Source organism: Mauremys mutica, chromosome 3, assembly GCF_020497125.1.
Source record: "Mauremys mutica isolate MM-2020 ecotype Southern chromosome 3, ASM2049712v1, whole genome shotgun sequence".
In the NCBI taxonomy this organism is placed as follows: Eukaryota; Metazoa; Chordata; order Testudines; family Geoemydidae; genus Mauremys; species Mauremys mutica.
In genome coordinates, this window is record NC_059074.1 from 62,707,439 (window position 1) to 62,725,743 (window position 18,305).

The 18,305-nt window shown below is 40.2% G+C and overlaps 1 protein-coding gene across 3 annotated transcripts in view; it reads right to left on the reverse strand.

The window, feature by feature from the left end:
• The window catches only part of HMGN3 (high mobility group nucleosomal binding domain 3), a 115,730-nt gene that overhangs the window by 16,191 nt on the left and 81,234 nt on the right, over window positions 1–18,305 (reverse strand). The window contains exon 1 of one of the 3 annotated variants that reach the window (XM_045009016.1): window positions 11,899–12,157. The exons of the other annotated variants lie outside the window; for them this stretch is intronic. Coding sequence (XP_044864951.1) covers window positions 11,899–11,913 — 15 coding nt within the window. The 5' untranslated portion in view covers window positions 11,914–12,157. Of the gene's footprint in view, window positions 1–11,898; window positions 12,158–18,305 lie in introns of those variants that run through there. 3 annotated transcript variants of the gene reach the window in all.

Sequence of the window (18,305 nt, forward strand, 5' to 3'; positions counted from 1 at the left end):
AAACACAAACGAGAAAGAAAGAGGGGACGTGTATAATGATTACAATGAAATTTCATCAAGTCAGAAAAAAAGAAAAGTCTAATTCTTTATTAAACCTAATAGATTAATGTTTGTAACATGTAAATCCAATATGCTTCATACTCTTTCAGAACATTAACTGTATTTCTTCCTCTTTTTAAAAACAACAACAACAACAACAAGAAACAACTCTGGTATAAATTATATTTTCACAAATCAGAAAATGAAAAGTGTGTGATTATTTTCCATTTAAATGTTTTCCCAATAGATGTATTTAAATCTGCTTTTATTGTATATATATGTTCTGTAATTCCCACTTGAAAAGATTAGAGATGTTTGGCCAGCATAACTTAAGCCACATGGGCAATTAATGGGTCATTTCGCAAACTCTGAATTACAACTAATGCTGTTCACTTGACTGCGCTATACGATTCTGAATGGAACAACCAACCTATGTTTTTACCATTATAATATAATATAGGTAAACGTTCAAAGCTTCTCATTCTAATCACTTTAAAATACAATAGTTTCTTTATTCAATAGACAAGGCCTGGCTCCAGGGTTTTTGCCGCCCCAAGCAGCAAAAAAATGAAAGAAAAAGGAAAAAGAAAAAAACCCACCATCACGATCAGCTTTACCACCGCCGCTTCAGTCTTCGGCAGCAATTCGGCGGCTGGTCCTTCACTCCAAGAGGAAGTGAGGGATCCGCCGCCGAACTGCTGCCAAAGAGCTGAACGTGCCGCTCCTCTCCGTTGGCCGCCCCAAGCACCTGCTGGCTGGGCTGGTGCCTGGTGCCCCGTCAATAGAATGAAGGATTAAAAGCAGTTCTGTTTAAGCCTACATAAACTTGTTGCTCAAGTTTCCATTATTTTCTAGAACCAATATTTTCAGGTTTGGTGTATAAAATTAGAAGCCAATTCCATATTTAGGCATCTAAAAACACGGCCTGATTTTCAGGGATACAGATCAGTTATGGGAGTGGTCGGACATGCTTAGCACCAAAATAGACAGCTCGCTTAGACAAATAATTTTAGGACCCCACACTTCAGAATGTGAGCCAAGGTGTTAGTAAATTATTTTATTATTATTTGTTCCTTTGTTTTACTATTATTGTACAATTAAACAGCAACGTGAAAACAGCATGGTAGAACTGTAATGGAAGCTAAAGACTGTTCAGTATTATTCTTTTAAGTCAAATTTTTCAAAATCAGGCTCTGGTTCTGAAAATTGAACCATGCAGAAGGAGCTAGGCAGATCCATTTCTAGGAATTAAAGCTTAGGCTCCTAAATCCATATTTAAATTACTTAAATAGAATTAGCCTGATTTTCAGAGCGACCATTGCACCCACTAAGGTGGATGAGCTTCTCTGAAAATCAGGACAGATCTATTGTCAGTATCTATAGATTTAGGAGCTTAACCCTAGAGAACAATGTTTGACAATATTAGCTCTGGTTTTGAAAATAATTTACTCCAGCAAATATCTAACGGTAGCTTTCAGGGATGGAAAGTATAAAACCCACAGGACATGCAGGTGTGACCAAAAAGCAAATAAGTAATATTAAAGAATGTTCTTCTGTGAGAAAATATTTTATATTTTTGTAACTGTTACAGCTGCTCAGTGCTGTGGCACACCAAACCTTTACTGTACCAGTATTACACCAGATTGCCATGACTCTGAAGCAAGCATTGAAAGGACTTCAGGTACTAGGCCCTAAAAGTGCTAGCCCTGGGGTGCCACTAATGACTCAGACACGTGGCTAAGCGAAGTGGTATTTTACTAGGACTGGCAGAAAGGAGAAGACTGCAAAACACCCTATGAACAGTGACTTAAACAGCTGCAATTTAAGGTAAAACAATAGTGGTTCTGGGGGCACTCCAATGAGAATTAGGGTTCCTCAGGCCTAGTGCCTTGGGTTCCTTCTCCAACCCAGTCTATGCTACAGGGAAATAGGAGCTCGCAGGTTTCCAGGTCAGGATCAGTTAGCTGTCTCTCTCCTTGGGGCCACTCTGCACTGGTTCCCTGCCCAGTCTCTGCTGCTTCCGCACAGGCTGTGCCCAGACCTGAACCTGATTGCGACTTAGCGAGTCGCAGCCTTTTCACATTTACCTGACTGCTGCTGCAGCCAGCTTTGCATGAGGCTCCCCAAAAGTTTCTTCTGTATTCAGCTTCTCCGCTGCTCCCAGTTTGCCATGGGGCTACCACTTCCCCTCAGAACAATGTTACTTCCTGGGCTACGGTGGTCCACAGAGCTTCCATCCCCTCCCGATCAGGGGAAGGGGATGTATGTGCATGCCCACCCTGAAGGTTGTAAGTCAGTGGGAAGGGGGCTGAGGGAATGGTAGTTTCTTGCTTAGCAAATTCATCATGCTACCCACTTCCCTTTGAGAAAGGCACGTGACACGTCCTCACATCCAGCATGAATCTACTCAGAAGCTCAGGTGCCAGTGGGGTCTCTGCATTCTTATGTTCCCCCTTAGCTCTGGAGGGTGTTTTATGCACTCAAACACCCCCCAGAACACAGGACTCCATTTCCTGTTTTGGCCCTTCTATTTCTGTTTTAGGTTCACCCTTATTCTGTAGGATAGGCTGTCTTGGAGGGGTGACACCCAGGAATTCTGTCCCCTCTGATAGGGCCACACGTGGATATGATGTACAGTGTACCAGATCACACACCTATTAGAATAACCATGACTCAAAATCTCTCCCTTGGTGACTGTTCAATGATCACAGGCTCTTGTCTGTCCATCTCTAACTTTCCTTTCCTGTCCCCAAAATGTGTTCTAACAGTTTGATTGATAATTAGTATTTGAAACACTTATTTTAAAATTCTATTTGTGACTAGGAGTAGAGCATGTCTTTAAGAGGCTATTTTGCCCAGTAATACATCCTCTGTATCCCCAAGCCTAGCTTCTTGTGTTGTCAATTGAAGTTGGCTGTTGGGAGGGGCAGAGATGAGAGGCACTGATGTGTGAAGACTTAAGAGCCAAATGTTACCTTACAATGTGACCTTACATTTATTTGGTTCCATTTACCCTTGTTACAAACTGCATTTAAACATGGTACCTGCTAATTTGGGTTCCAACATGGTTTAAAGAACTAGTATGGAGAGGCCAAAGCCATCTAAGAATTATCATCAAGCCTATGTTCAATCTTGGAAAGCAGATTTAAAAAATTATTCTAACAAGGTTTTGGCTTGTCCACACTAGCCCTTTAAAGTTTATTAGAACCCATCTGAGTATGAACCAACTTTAAAAACGGCTCTCAAAAGACCCTGTCTATACGAGACTTTAATATAGATAGACCGATAGATATAGCTATATCATTTTACACTAGTGCTACCTCCAGTAGATCTAAAGAGTGGGCACTGACATTTTTCCTCACAGCATCTTTGAACTCTGCTCACGTTGATCTAGACAATACAATAGTACAAATGCTGTCAGCCATCTGAATCCCATCTATATTAGCACTCCCTTTACTGCCATCACCAGTGATCGAACAACATTGGGAGACTGACTGGGGAGAGAGGGAAGAAGGAAAGAGTCTAGAACAGACATAGCTGAATAGTCCCCTGATAAGTTTTGATGCAACCTATTCTATAATACTTTTCACCCAGAAGAATCTCAAAGTGCTTTCAAAATATTACAGATTATAAACTACAGAGGTATCAGTCCCAGTTCTGTTCAATATTTCATTAGTGATTTAGACAACGGCATAGAGAGTACACTTATAAAGTTTGTGGACAATACCAAGCTGAGAGGGGTTGCAAGGGCTTTGGAGGATAGGATTAAAATTCAAAATGATCTAGACAAACTGGAGAAATAGTTTGAGGTAAACAGGATGAAACTGAATAAGGAAAAGTGCAAAGAACTCCACTTAGGAAGAAACAACCAGTTGCACACATACAAATGGGAAATGACTGTGTAGGAAGGAGTACTGCGGAAAGGGATCTGGGTGTCACAGTGGATTACAAGCTAAATATGAGTCAACAGTGTAACACTGTTGCAAAAAAAAAAGCAAACATTCTGGGATGTATTAGCAGGAATGTTGTAAGCAAGACACAAGTAGTAATTCTTCTGCTTTACTCCGTGCTGATCAGGTCTCAGTTGGAGTATTGTGTCCAGTTCTGGGCACCACATTTCAGGAAAGATGTGGACAAACTGGAGAAAGTCTAAAGGAGAGCAACAAAAATAATTAAAGGTCTATAAGGAAAGCCTGAAAAAATTGGATTTGTTTAGTCTGGACAACAGAAGACTGAGAGGGGACATGATAACAGTTTTCAAGTACAAAGAGGAGGGAGAAAAATTGTTCTCCTTAACCTCCGAGAATAGGACAAGAAGCAATGGGCTTTAATTGCAGCAAGGGCATTTTAGGTTGGACATTAGGAAAAACTTTCCGTCAGGACAGTTAAGCACTGCAATACATTGCCCAGGGAGGTTCTGGAATCTCTGTCATTGGAGGATTTTAAGGGCAGGTTAGACAAACACCCGTCAGGGATGGTCTAGATAATACTTAGTCCTGTCTTGAGTGCATGGGACTCTCAAAGTCCCTTCTTCCAGCCCTATAGTTCTATGATCTTCTACTGTTACGACCACAGAAATGCATCAACTGTTTAAGAAGCATAGAACATTACAATACTGTTTCCAACAGGAAATTAATTCAAGTCATAGGACGATTTATAAGACTGAATACAATTAATCAAGATACATATTAGCCAGGACAAAGAGATTAAATATCCCTACTTTAGGAAAAGTGCCATGGATCTTTATATGGGACATATGTTTTTATCTCATTTAGAAGAGGGCACCTCAAACATCGGTGCCCTCTTTCATTATGCTAGGGCACTTGTTCAGTACTGACTTAGTCTGTGTCACCCACTGAATCAACACGATGTCCGGCTGCACTTGGGTAGTGGCCTTTAGAGAAGACTGAAGTAACAAGCCAGCTTAGTCTGCAGGAGAAAGACATATACCCAAAGTATGATCCTAACACTTGAAAAATCCTCTCTAAACATAAGCATGTGGATGAACCACCCTTCTTTAGTACCTTAGACAGTATGCTGAATTAAAGAAGAGGAAATTTTTATTGAAGCTACATAATCCTACAAAATGTGATTTCTAAGAGACATCATAACCTGGTTTGCCTTCACTCTACACAAATGATACTACGACAATTTCTAATAAAATGTAATTTTAAACTACATTGTTACAACAGTATTAACATAGACCTCAGACTAGGACAAACCTATACAAAACAATTGCTTTTGGTACAATTGATACATTTCAATGGAGAAATTAGAACTCAGTAATTTATTAATCAAAACAAACTTTTAATTGCATAGCATATGTTAGCTACATCTTTTGGCATATCTGTTTCCCTTACACACAGTAGACTAATTTTGTGAAGCTTATCAATAAAACTGATATCCCACAGTCTGAAATAACATTTTTCGATTGACTTGCTGCTCTGCTTTCAAATCCATTTTTTATCTCCATTGAGAAGAGGGAGTACTTTTTCTAAAATCCCTTTATATAAAATGGATTATTTGCACCTGTTAATTTTTAAACTGGGAGATAATCTGTGATACCTGATGAACTGTACCTAACAATACAATTTGCTTTATACTTTAATACATGGAACAATGTTGTGAATGGCCCTACACTGATAATTCACCTGAACGCTCTGAATGGGAGGCAGTGCTGTTCAGGCCGAAATTAAATTGGAATTAGTGGATGGGCGACATGTGCTAAAGCAGGGGTTTTCAAACTGGGGGTTGTGACCCCTGAGAGGGTCATGAGGTTATTACAAAGGGGGGTCGCAAGCTGCAGCCTCCACCCCAAACCCTACTTCACCTCCAGCATTTATAACAGTGCTAAATATAAAAAAGTGTTTTAATTTATAAGAGGGTGGGGTCGCACTCAAAGGTTTGCTGTGTGAAAGGGATCACCACTGGGCTAAAGGGAACAATGAATTAATAAATGGAATATATGTATTAATAAATGATTTTTGCAAATTGTTAGAGTGAACAGGTTGATTATAAACATAGCTTATAGCATAGGTGCTGGAAGTAGGAGAGCTCGAGGTGCTGTCGCAACCCCTGGCTTGAAGTGGTTTCTATCACATGCAGGGTTTACAGTTTGGTAAACTTTGGCTTTCAGCACCCCCACTATATAAATTGTTTCATTACCCTTGGCTTACGGCCACCTCTAGCACCTGATACTGGTGTGTTTACAGCCACCTATAAACGCATAATATACCCATGTCTGTAAAATGCTTATAACATCATTAACCTTTCATCAAATATTTACAATTGTACTTTTTTTTTAATATAAAGCGTGACCAAGAAACTTCCATCTGTTTTTATCTGGAAATCTGAACACAAAATTTCTTGTAACTATATATAGAAGACACATCACTCAAGCATTTTCTTTGACACTCAACACTTCTACATTGCACTACACCTAAATGTAATAAACTTTAATTTTTGGCATAAATACAAATAAGTATTATTTTCTTGTCAAGCTTTGAAGAGTCAAAACAAGTTCTGCTCAAATGTAACTTGGGGTGGAGGGAGCTCTATAAATCTGTGAAGGGATTGAGGCATTGAGAGAACTATAGAAAAATCCATGAGAAAACTAGTTCTGTATTTAGTGTAGGGCTTGGATGGTGTGCAATGAGTAAGGTCTGGGGCCACACATTTAATGAGGAGGAGTAAACAAAATATTTGTTAGATACCCATTCGGCTAGCACTGTGCATCTGTGTGCTAAATGAGGTCCTGTAGAAAGAGTAATATGTAATCATATTGTTAAAACAGTATATCATAATTCATAAGACCAAATTAAGGCTTTTCATAACTTGTAAATACTTGACGTTGCAACCGTCATACTCCTTTAGCATAGTTAAAAAACCCAATGTACACAGATTTTTTTAAAATGGTTTTTTAGAATTCTGTAGTACCTGTGAAAGTAAAATGAATTATATTGTAAAAATAGAAAGGATTAAAGAAATGCTGTGTGTACCTTTAAGCAAGAGAGCTGAAATGCTGCAATCCAGGTGTCAGAAATGCAGACATTAAGGTAGAACAATTGCTCCACTTAAGGGCGATTGGTGAAGTATTAGCCTTAGATCGATTAGCGTTAGTAAGAAAGTAGGATATGCATGCTGTGCCCCAGGTAAATTTTACAGTTTTGCTCTCTTTGTACCTTTGTTTAGTTCACGCCCTTTTATCTGTATAAATAAGATAGTTTGTGTCTTGCATAGTGCTCACATTATCTGGGTGTTATTAGCAGGGCACTGTGCTAATAAAACAGAGTGGTCTGACAAACTGTGAGTCCTGAGTCTAACTTTGACATACCCTACCACAGATATTAACCCAAAATCCCTTGTTATCTCTGCTAAGCATACACCACAATCTGCCATCAACCTTATTGCACGATTTGGGATTGCAGTAAGTGTGCAAATGACCTATTCATGTGACTAATTAAAGATGCATCCACTAAGTCATTTTTCTTGCTTTGAAATAATACTATAGTGGTCAACAGTGTTGTTAAAAAAAGATTAAAAAAAAATCAAGCTGCAATTAGTCCTCACGTTTGGTTCAACACCAAGTCAGAAAAATGTTTTGAGAACAGGTTATTGTCTTATTGTTAGACAGAAGAAACAAAGAGGATCACTCTGGAGTGTAATCCCAACTAAACCACAGATTCCCTGTCTGGCCTTGGACAAGTTACCTGACCTCTTTATATTTCTCAGTCATTATGCACAAATACTCAGGCCTACAAATACTGCAATTTGATGGTGATCATGTTAAAACCATTTAAAAAAAAAATCTTCGGCAACCAGACTTTTCATGCTACTGTGAGTTTGTCATAGGACAGATTTTGGTTCCTCATTTTTTTATGGCTGATGGAAAGACGTTTTTAGTGTACCTGTTTCAAAGCTATAAAAGAACGTACTCATTCCAAACTAGCTTATATTGTATTTTTGAAAGATAAGTTCAACTGGGACTGAAGAACAACAACAAAAAAGACGAACTCCAAAAAGAGTTCCCCGCTACCAATATCACACAAATGTTCTAGTTTATCCCATGCATGCACACTATTCTCTTTGTGAAAGGTTGTATTCACTTCATTATGTGGTGTTACAACAACCAATAACACATGTGAAGGTCTGACTGGAAGAGTCCAGCGCTTAACCTCTCTTTGTTTTATTGTGGTATTTGACATCAACTCAATGCACAAATGTTTTCACTTGCCCCTTCCACTCCCATAACCAGTGGCCCATCAGAGCTGGGGAAACTAAATTAAAAAGTAATTTCCAACCCTTGTTTGAAAATGAAGGGATTCGAATGCTGACTTCTTGAGTTACACATAGAAGAAAGAGTTAAGGGACAAAAGGAAAAAGGTGCATGACTGGTCAATCTGGTTAGATAAATAAAGCATGCATAAAGACAGGTATGAATCTGTTTTTACTTCTGTATTTCCTACACGCCCTTTCTGCAAATTTACTAGTTAGACACATAGCCCCATAAACATGCAAACTGAAGTATTGGGTATCTGTAATTTCTTTTATTAGAGACAGTTATAATTTCCCAACTAAACAAATATCAAATCACATTTTTCTGTGTTAATATTTGTTTTAACTAGGAAACCCACTTCAGTAATGGATATACAAATAGGATTTCTTGACACAGAGAAATTTACTGGCAACGCTACAGTGAAATAATTTTTCTGCAATAGCTATGCTAGTATAATTTCCCCATATGGACACTCTATTCTGGAATAAAAGTGACTTTATTAATTCTGGTTCTTGGAAAGCCCAGAAACTCATGGGAAGTAGAGACTATAGGGTTGTCCACATGGGGATATTGACTGGCATAGCTATGGCGGAATAATAAACACACTTAACTTCAAGACTATTCATTCACACAAAGACTCACAAAGCTAAATAAATTAATTTTACTTAATAAGCTTCCCTTTAAGTACTTCAATTGTGAATGAAATTTTAAAAGACCAATTATGATAGAGAACAAAAGAAAAATCCCAAGTTCTCTTTTACAGACTTGTTTCTCAAAGGCTAAGGGGCTTATCTACACTTACAGTGCTACAGCTGTGCCATTGTAGCGTTTATTGAAGAAGACACGACCTATGCCAATGCGTATGTTTCTCCCATCGGCATAGGTACTCCACCTCCCTAAGAGGCAGTAGCTATGTTGACAGAAGAAGCCCTCCTGTCGACTTAGCGCTGTCTGTCGACTGTGAGTTCAGCTGATATAACTGCGTCGCTCGGGGGTGTGGATTTTTCCCCTCCCTGAGTGACCTAGTTATACCAACCTACGTTTTTAGTGTAGACCAGCGCTAAATGAAACAACACATAACAAAAAATCTTAGCCACAATGTGCTCCTCAATAATAGGGGAAGAGACCTCATTTAATTTTGCAGCCCACCAAGATATTTTTGAATATATCTGCAGAGAGAATGTAAAAATGTCATGGAAGCATGGGAGAGCTCTGCAAGGTTCCTAATGAAATGTGTAGGACTAGCTTCAAAGGGCTTCCTCAAAGCACATCAGTCTTCACTTATGAAAGGCACAGCCATGGAAGAGAAGGAGCATTTTAGGCCTGGACAAGAATGTAATGATAGAGTATGATGAAGAAAATGATACAGTATCTTTTAAATGTAAGCCAAGTATTATGTACGGAGCTATTAGTTCCTCAGTTTCATGAGAAATATATCAACTCAAGTTAAAAAAAATTAAAAATGGAAATACTTCAGTGGAGCACTGAATATGTTTTCTGTACCCATAAATGCAACAAGGAATCAGTACAGGACAAAAATGGAACTCATAAGTGTGTGGAAATGATCATCTAACAATTACCCTATTAAAACAGTTTTCAGATTCAACCATGATCTGCATTATGGGAAGGTCATAGGCAGACATTCTGGACATCTCCAATACAGTAAAATTGCCTCTCCTCAGGTGACCTAGTTTAATATTAAAAGACTGCAGAGTTTTTTGTTGTTGTCATTGGTTTGTCTGTTGGGTTGTTTTTTTTTTAAAAATGCAGTATATTAGTGTCAAGTCTCTAATTACACTCCATTAGTAATTGCAGTAGAAAGAAAAGCGCTACAGGCCAGGATTTTCCAGGGGGCCAAAGGATGTTAGCTACCCAACTCCCAAACTGGGTGCTAACTTTCATAGGCCCCTTAGAAAACCCAGCCCCAGTGAAATGTCTGTTAACAGTTGTAACAGTCTGTAACAAATGAGCATTTTCAAAATACTACAGATGTTCCCTGAAGCTCAGACACTGAGTGTGTGAAAGATGCAAATAGTAATAAATAATTCGCAAGTTTGTAACCCTTTACATTCTTTACTTCCTGAATTAAGAGAAAGAAAGGAATTCTCATACCCGATCAGACCAGTGGTTCATCCACTCCTGTGTCCTGCCTCCAAAAAGTGGCCAGTATCAGATGCCTCACTGAAGGTGCAAGAAGCCCCATAACAGACAATTATGGAAGTTGCATAGAATCTCATAGAATCTCAGGGTTGGAAGGGACCTCAGGAGGTCATCTAGTCCAACCCCCTGCTCAAAGCAGGACCAAACCCAACTAAATCATCCCTGCCAGGGCTTTGTCAAGCCTGACCTTAAAAACCTCTAAGGAAGGAGATTCCACTACCTCCCTAGGTAACCCATTCCAGTTCTTCACCACCCTACTAGTGAAAAAGTTTTTCCTAATAGTTAACATTATTAATAGTATTTCAGATAGTGGGCAGACAGATAGTACTAGGCAACAGAGTAAGATCAGTTAAACACATATTGCACTTTTGCCTGGAATGGCTTCCAGCATGGGGCGGTCACTGGGGAGGGTGGGCAAGTGAAGCATCACCTCCCCCTCAAAAATACCAGAGCCTCCACCATGAAGGGAAGGGAAGGGAGAAAATGTGTGAGAAGGAAAAGTAAAGTACAGCACAGCCTGGGAGGCAAGTGAAGGATGGATGCAAGTAAATCCCAGCAGGAGCAGCTCTGCAGAGGAAGGAAGGAAGGAAGGAAACACTGAGGCAGAAGGGAGGACGGAGGCAAATACACTCGTTCGGTAAAAGTCTCAAAGCTACACAAGAAGGCAGAGGCTCTCCAGAAACAGCTCCCCACCCCCTTGCCCGTCTCTGGGGTGTGTAGCGCTCAGATGTGTTGCACAGAGTCGTCTCCCATGGTGCTGTTTTTAAACTCTCTGCTGTTGTTGATACCATGTGTAAGCAGATCCCCCCTGTGCTGCACGGGGCCCTGTCTGTGCAGACTCCTGTCCTGATTGACACCAGAGTTGGTACATACGGGTCTGTCACAGGAGGCAAGGAGAAGGGTGTAGTTTGTTTTAAACATGGCTTTTCTCTCCCTTCCGCCTTTTACCTTGGAGCCATCACCGGGGCACCATGCAAGGCAGAACGCAGATTCAGCCGAGGGCAGAATCAGCCAGCACACGGGGGATTTTTTCAAAGACTGATGAGCTACTGCTTGGAGTTTGCAAGCAGGAAACTCCTTCGGGGGCGGTAAAAGGCGAAGCTGCTGCAGCTGCTGCATTTTTTTCCGGGGGGGGGGGGGGAATCGGAGTTGTGACAGCGAGTTTGCATTCGAGAGGAGGGGGTGACAACTGCAGCCCTCACCACAAGGTTAGAGGAAGTAAGGAGTAAATCAATAAATCAGCAACCGGAGGGAAGGGTGGAAGATATTTGCAACAGGCAATACAAATACCCAGACTCAATCAGCGCAGTCCAAAAAAATCGCCCCAGTCTTACAGGCAACCTGAGGCTGAGATTAACAACTGCAAACGGGCGTCAAAAGGAATGCACCACAACACAATCAACACAGGCAGAGAGGCGCGTTACCTTTCTCTTCGGCATAATGTCCCTGCCCCGGGCTGCAAAAGTAAAGCAATGAGCAAGCTTCTGCACAAGCGCAGATCCCTCCTCCTAACGCAGCGGCGGTGGCAAGGCAATCTCTACTCCGCGCTGCTACCACCCCTGCCCTGCGCTGCGCTGCGCACCCTGCACGCTCACTGCCCCTGCGCCGCTGACACCCAAGAGCCCCCGGCCACAGGCGCCCACCGCGGCTACCCAGAGGCGAGAACGGGGCAGCTCTTCTTTCTGATTGGCTCCCCAATTCTGTAACCCCCGCCCTCCTCTGAAGGGAATAGACTAATCAGAGGAAGTCCGTGTGGTTCAGATGCAGGGCACGCTGGGGTGAAGTAGCCTGCGCTGATTGGGTGGCAGCAGGCCCCCAAGTAGCCAAACAGAAGTGGGGAGGCGGGAGCACTAGGCTGGGGGGCACATGGGGAACTGTTGGGAGATATGTCCAACATTTAATAAGATTTTTAAGCATTTCACAATTGTATCTGGAAAGTTATCTTCTGAGTAACAAATGCCACCCATCAAACAACAGGGACCACCCCCCAAAGCATCTTTGGATTTGCTGGAGACCTAAATAAACATACATAAAATGGTTCTCCCCTCTTCTATCCAAATTGTTCCCCTTCTTCGATGGTCTTTAAATCTTCCCCTCGCTATCCTTTTCCCTTGAGCGCCGCTCTCTCGCACTTCCCTCACGCTCTCCCTCCTTTTTCTCCTTCCCATGCCCCCAATACCCATCCAAAATTTGCCCCTCATATCCACTGTTCTTTCTATCCCCTACTTTTTGCTTTGTACGTCCATCTGTCGGTCAGTCTCCAGCCCTTCACACCATAGACCAATTGTCCATTCTCTCCATGAATTCTCCACTTGCCCCAGCCATCTGTCCTCTCATTAATTTAAAAATCTATAACCTCGCTATTCAATTTTTCAGTTTGTCCTCTTCTTCCAAATGTCTTCAATTCTTGCCTTCTTTATTCATCAACTGGTTCTCAGGCTTTCCCCTGCCCCTTTGCACAATTTTTACGCCCCACAAATTTATTCCATTTTGTCTTTTACTCCAATCTATTTAATTCTCAGCTACCAAGGGAGGGTAAATCTGGGAGGGCAATAGGAGCAGGGAAAAAAGCAAAGGGGGATTCAATTAGGGTTAAGGAGGTGAGTTTCTTTTGGTAGGTGGAAAAGAAAGGTGAGAAATGGTGCCAAATTCTACTGAGAGCTCAGTTAGGATTGGGGGAGTATAGGTGGTGATCATGGGTTGGAAGAGGGCAAAATTCCAGGCACAGAAGAGGAGGAGGAGGAGGAGGAGAGGTTTTTGGAGCTTACAGAGATGAATCTACTTGCAAAGGACTAAACTGTTAGGGCAATACTACTTCTGTCAGCAGCTTTAAAACAAATAAAAGGAAGTTCTTCACACAGTGCACAGTCAACCTGTGGAACTCCTTGCCTGAGGAGGTTGTGAAGGCTAGGACTATAACAGGGTTTAAAAGAGAACTAGATAAATTCATGGAGGTTAAGTCCATTAATGGCTATTAGCCAGGATGGGTAAAGAATGGTGTCCCTGGCCTCTGTTTGTCAGAGGGTGGAGATGGATGGCAAGAGAGAGATCACTTGATCATTGCCTGTTAGGTTCACTCCCTCTGGGGCACCTGGCATTGGCCACTGTCAGTAGACAGGATACTGGGCTGGATGGACCTTTGGTCTGACCCAGTATGGCCATTCTTATGTTCTTAATTCTTCCTGCCCCTTGCAGGCTTGATGGAAGGCTGGCACCACAGTGGGAAACCACACTGTACAGTCATTGGACTTCCAGTTTGAACAACCCTACAGGATTTTTTCCTTCTATATATTCTCTAGAGTTTTTTCTAGTCCAGTTTTTATCATTGCAAGTAGTCCTAGCTTTGGCATAAAGGTGTATTTTAATGGGAACACATCGAAACAAAACAATGGCACTGACTCATAGAAGTGTAGGACTGGAAGGGACCTCAATAGGTCATCTAGTGCAGTCCTCTGCCCTGAAAGGGACTATCCCGGCCCTCACCCTTCCTATGTCTATCATCCCTTCTCCTAATACAGGGAACTTGTTTTCAGACTGGCTGGCCTACACCTTCTGGCAGGGTGTCCCTTTTCTGTAGTGAAAGTCCATCCTGAGACACCTGACCTGCCTGTGTCGAAAGATGCCGCTTGTCTCAAGTGACAGAGATTGCCTTTAAGAAAAGAGAAATACTGATTTGAAGGTTTTTATTGGAATCCCATATACTTTGGGTGGTAAAAATGCTATTTTCCAATAGAAGATGAAAATTTAGCACTGTACTAAAGATGCAGCCCATAATGAAGAATAGCATAGGCCACCTTTTTCCAGCCTTGTTTTCACTGATCTGAAAATTAATTGTGTTTCCAATCATCTATTTATATGGAGATTAAAATGGAATCCGTCATGCAGTTGTAAGTGGGGGGTACAACTGTAATATATTGCCACTTTTCTGAAATATTTAAGGGGAACTTCATGTTTAGGAAGAAGGCAGAGACAAGTATTCCAATCCCACATCTCCACTGCCCTCCATGTTCCAGGCCAATCTTAAGTATTATTTATATTGTGATACAACCCTAAGATCCCAATCAGGCTTGGGGCCCCGTTAACTGAGACCTTTATAAACACATATGTAGACATAGGCCTTCTCCCAAAGAGCTTATAATGTAAATAAAGCTTATAACCTAAAAAGACAGAGACAGAGGGAAACAGGGTACAACATACAGGTGTGATCAACACACATCCTATTAGTTCCATATATGCAAACATGACTAAGCCCCAAATATCCCGCAATCTAGTAATTGTTAGCACTTTTCTACTTCCAACTAACCAGTCCAGAACACAGCAAAACCTGTAAATAACAGTGAACATTAACAACAAAGGAACTGCTAGTTTTCTGGTCATTATAATAGAAGGCTGCATCACAGGGCAATTAGTATACAGAAATTTACATAAGGATTTAGATTTTTTTTTTTAAAGCAATGGGTATTAGGGCAGCACTGGTATTTCTCTAAATAGGAAAAGTGTTAATACATGTCAGGATTACAGATCAACACGCAAAAATATGTTACAGGTTCTAAACGTGAGAGGACAGGCCTGAGATTTGATGGGGCCCCCTGTGACCATTGATACAGGTGCCCTCAGAGCAACGCTAAATCTTCACTCCACCCTTCACTGCTTCCACTCTGATAATGGCACTATTAACGTAATGGCACTTGGAAAAAGTCCCACAGCGGACAATAGTAAAAGGAGTAAGGCAAAGCAGTAGTAGCCATTACAGAGAAGAAAGTTTGTGTAAAGATTCAATCCATTTGTCAAAAGTACAATCAGTCCCACATCCCCCATTGCAGGGGGATTTAATTTGCCATGTTAATGACTGTTTGTTTGCCATAACCTTCACCCAACTAGTTGTAAAGAAGGGGGCCCAATTGCTATTAAATCAACTGTAGCTACACTCATATAACTGAGAACAGAATTTGGCCCAAAATGTGTACAATGGGAGAGTTGGGGGTATTTTTGGACTCTCTCAGTACCATGGTCAGACCATCCATCACCTTGTGCATTTGAGGTCAAAGTGATTGAGGTAACATCTAGCAATACAAACCCAATATTTGGATTCTTCCTTGGAGGCTTCTGGAGCCTCTTTGATTCCTGAGAATTACAAAAATTAATTACAAACAGATGAATTTTGAAGGGTTGGGGGGAGAACTTAAATAATTGGTTCTCTGCAGCTATCTGCTGTAAAAAAGGTTCAGTTCTGTTAGATTTGCCTGAAACTTATTGTGGCTTATGCATGAAATTTGAGATAAATTAACTTCCTTAACACTATCCTAATATCCCATCTTTGTGTAATTTACCACTATACTTGCTACAGGGAAATTTGGGGGTTGGAATTAAGATGGGAGATGACCACCACAATGATCACAACCCCCTATTGTGGACCACTGATATAGGGGTTAGTTGGGCAGTTATCTTTCACTGTGGTAAGTAAATGTAAGGAGCTATTGTGAATATGAGAAAACGAAGTCATTCATAGATCTTACAAACTGGAAACTGCATATCCTAATGAAGTCTGTCCAGTAGCTTTGCATATGTTTTCCTCTGCTTGTTGCAGTTTGAAACTCTCCTCCTCCCATTTATGTGCATTTTCATGATTAATACATTAATAAATACTTAATTGAGCAGAAAAGGAAAAAAAGACAATAGTGCAATAGAAAACTTGTCAAGCTAAGGCCTCTAAATATCCAGTATAATTTAAAGGGAAAATGTAAATAAACTTGCTATATTATCTAGTTGTAAACAAATTAACCAGCTACTGTCTCATAAATTAGGCTTGTTAGCATATAAAAATCTACTTTCTTATAAGTAGTCACCACAGCCACAAGGACACAAACAGTTACGCAATCTCAGGAACTAAAAAGAGTACATCATCTTCAGAAACATTTAAATTACTTAAAAAAATGTTGAGTGAGCAATATTTTAGAATTATCATTCAAAAATATACACTTCTCTCCATCAGTCACACACAATTTCTTGGGAAATACAGAAGCATTATGCTCAATGAAATAAATTCAGAATATACAATTATTATTTGTTTAGGGCCAGATCCAGCTCTCACTGAGCTCACTGGTCAAACTCCCATTAACTTCACTGATGCATGACTGAGCCCTTAGTACCAGAGTGCTCAATGCTGTTCAGTACACAATATACAGCCACTGCCCTGAAGAGGTGAAAGATAGAAAAACAGAGGATGGGATCCAGTGAAAAAATTATCCAAATTAGGATAACTTTGTGGCTGATCTTTATTTGTGTGCATAAATGCTTTAAATATATGTTTATAATAAGCTAACTTTTTAATTTTTTTGCATAATGAGTATGGTGCTTTAGCTATATAACTGTACAGAAAACATTGTTTTTCCTTTTCAGATGAGTCATATTCATATTATCACATTGCATGTGTGATTTATTTTTGGTAAATTTAGGACAGATGTGCAAGTTAACACTGAAGTTCTACAGAATACAAAATTCCGCCTTGTTTTCACTGATCTGAAAATTAATTGTGTTTCCAATACTCTAGTTATATAGAGATTAAAATGGAATCAGTCATGCAGTTGGAAGTGTGTGTGGGGAGGGGGCTTCACAACTGTATATTGCCATTTTTCTGGAATATTTAGGGGGTCTTCATGTTTAGGAGTAGAGTAGTCAGACATATTTATAGTGAGTAGTCAGTTTTAAATGGTATTCTAAAATATTTAATTTCTGAGTTTTTTGACATGCCTGAAATATGAAAATGGGCTTTAAAATTGTTATTTTGATTAAGCAAGCATTTTTAATAGCACCTGGTAGGAGATCATTCTGTATTAACAACTCTAATATTTCAGAGCATAAAATCTCTCTCATTTTATCAGCAGAGCCTGCCATTTCTCTAGATAGGTATTCTAGAAATTTTTAAAAATGACTTAGATTTGTCAAGGTCAGCTTGTAACTGATCCAAAGTCCCTGGAAGTCAAAGGAAAGATGCCCATTAACTTCTACTGGCTCTGGGTCAGGCCCAAATACACTTAAGGGCCTAAACAGAAAAAAAATCTCAGCTAATTTCAGAGGTGGATATGGTTTTTAAGGAGATCTGTGAAAAAGAGGACTTTTTAAAAGCTGTTCTTATGGCATCAAGTGTGAATGTGGCTACAGGAGATTGCAAAGATAAAGGAAGAAAAAGCGAATCCGTTCTTTCATCTATTACCTATAGCAATAGCAGAAATGAGAATATAACAAATTTATCCATACCTATACCAAGTTGTTTTTGACACCTTAGGAGACATTAAAAATTATAATGTAGAAAGAATTGGATAAATACAACTTTCTTCAAGGTGAAGATGACATATTTGGAATTTTCAAAAGCCTTCACCATTGTCACTGATTTCAGTGGGAGCTGAGTTAGACCAATGCTAAGTGCATCTGAAAATCCTTTGTCAACAGGTGAGCTGAAAGAAACATGATGACATTTATTATACACAAAATTTTTATTGTGTGTGTGGCTAGCCTCATTTAATGCCCCTGACCCCTAAATTTAGCCAAAAAGAAACCAATCTGCCTGAAATTTTGTACACTGCATCCCATCCCAGGGTAATAATTTGTTATTTTGACATTCGTATATACTTCTGATAATTTTAGAGGGTATAGTTTCTCTTGAGAAGATTGATAGCAAGTGATAGTGTAAACCCACACACTTTTTAGGTGTGGTGTTCTGTCCCATCTAGAGGCATGGAGACCACTTAGAAAGAGATTAATGAGTTTGCTTTAAAGCCTTAGCTAACAGTCAGTTGGCTTTTAGCTTATGCTGTAGAGATTCATGCACTAA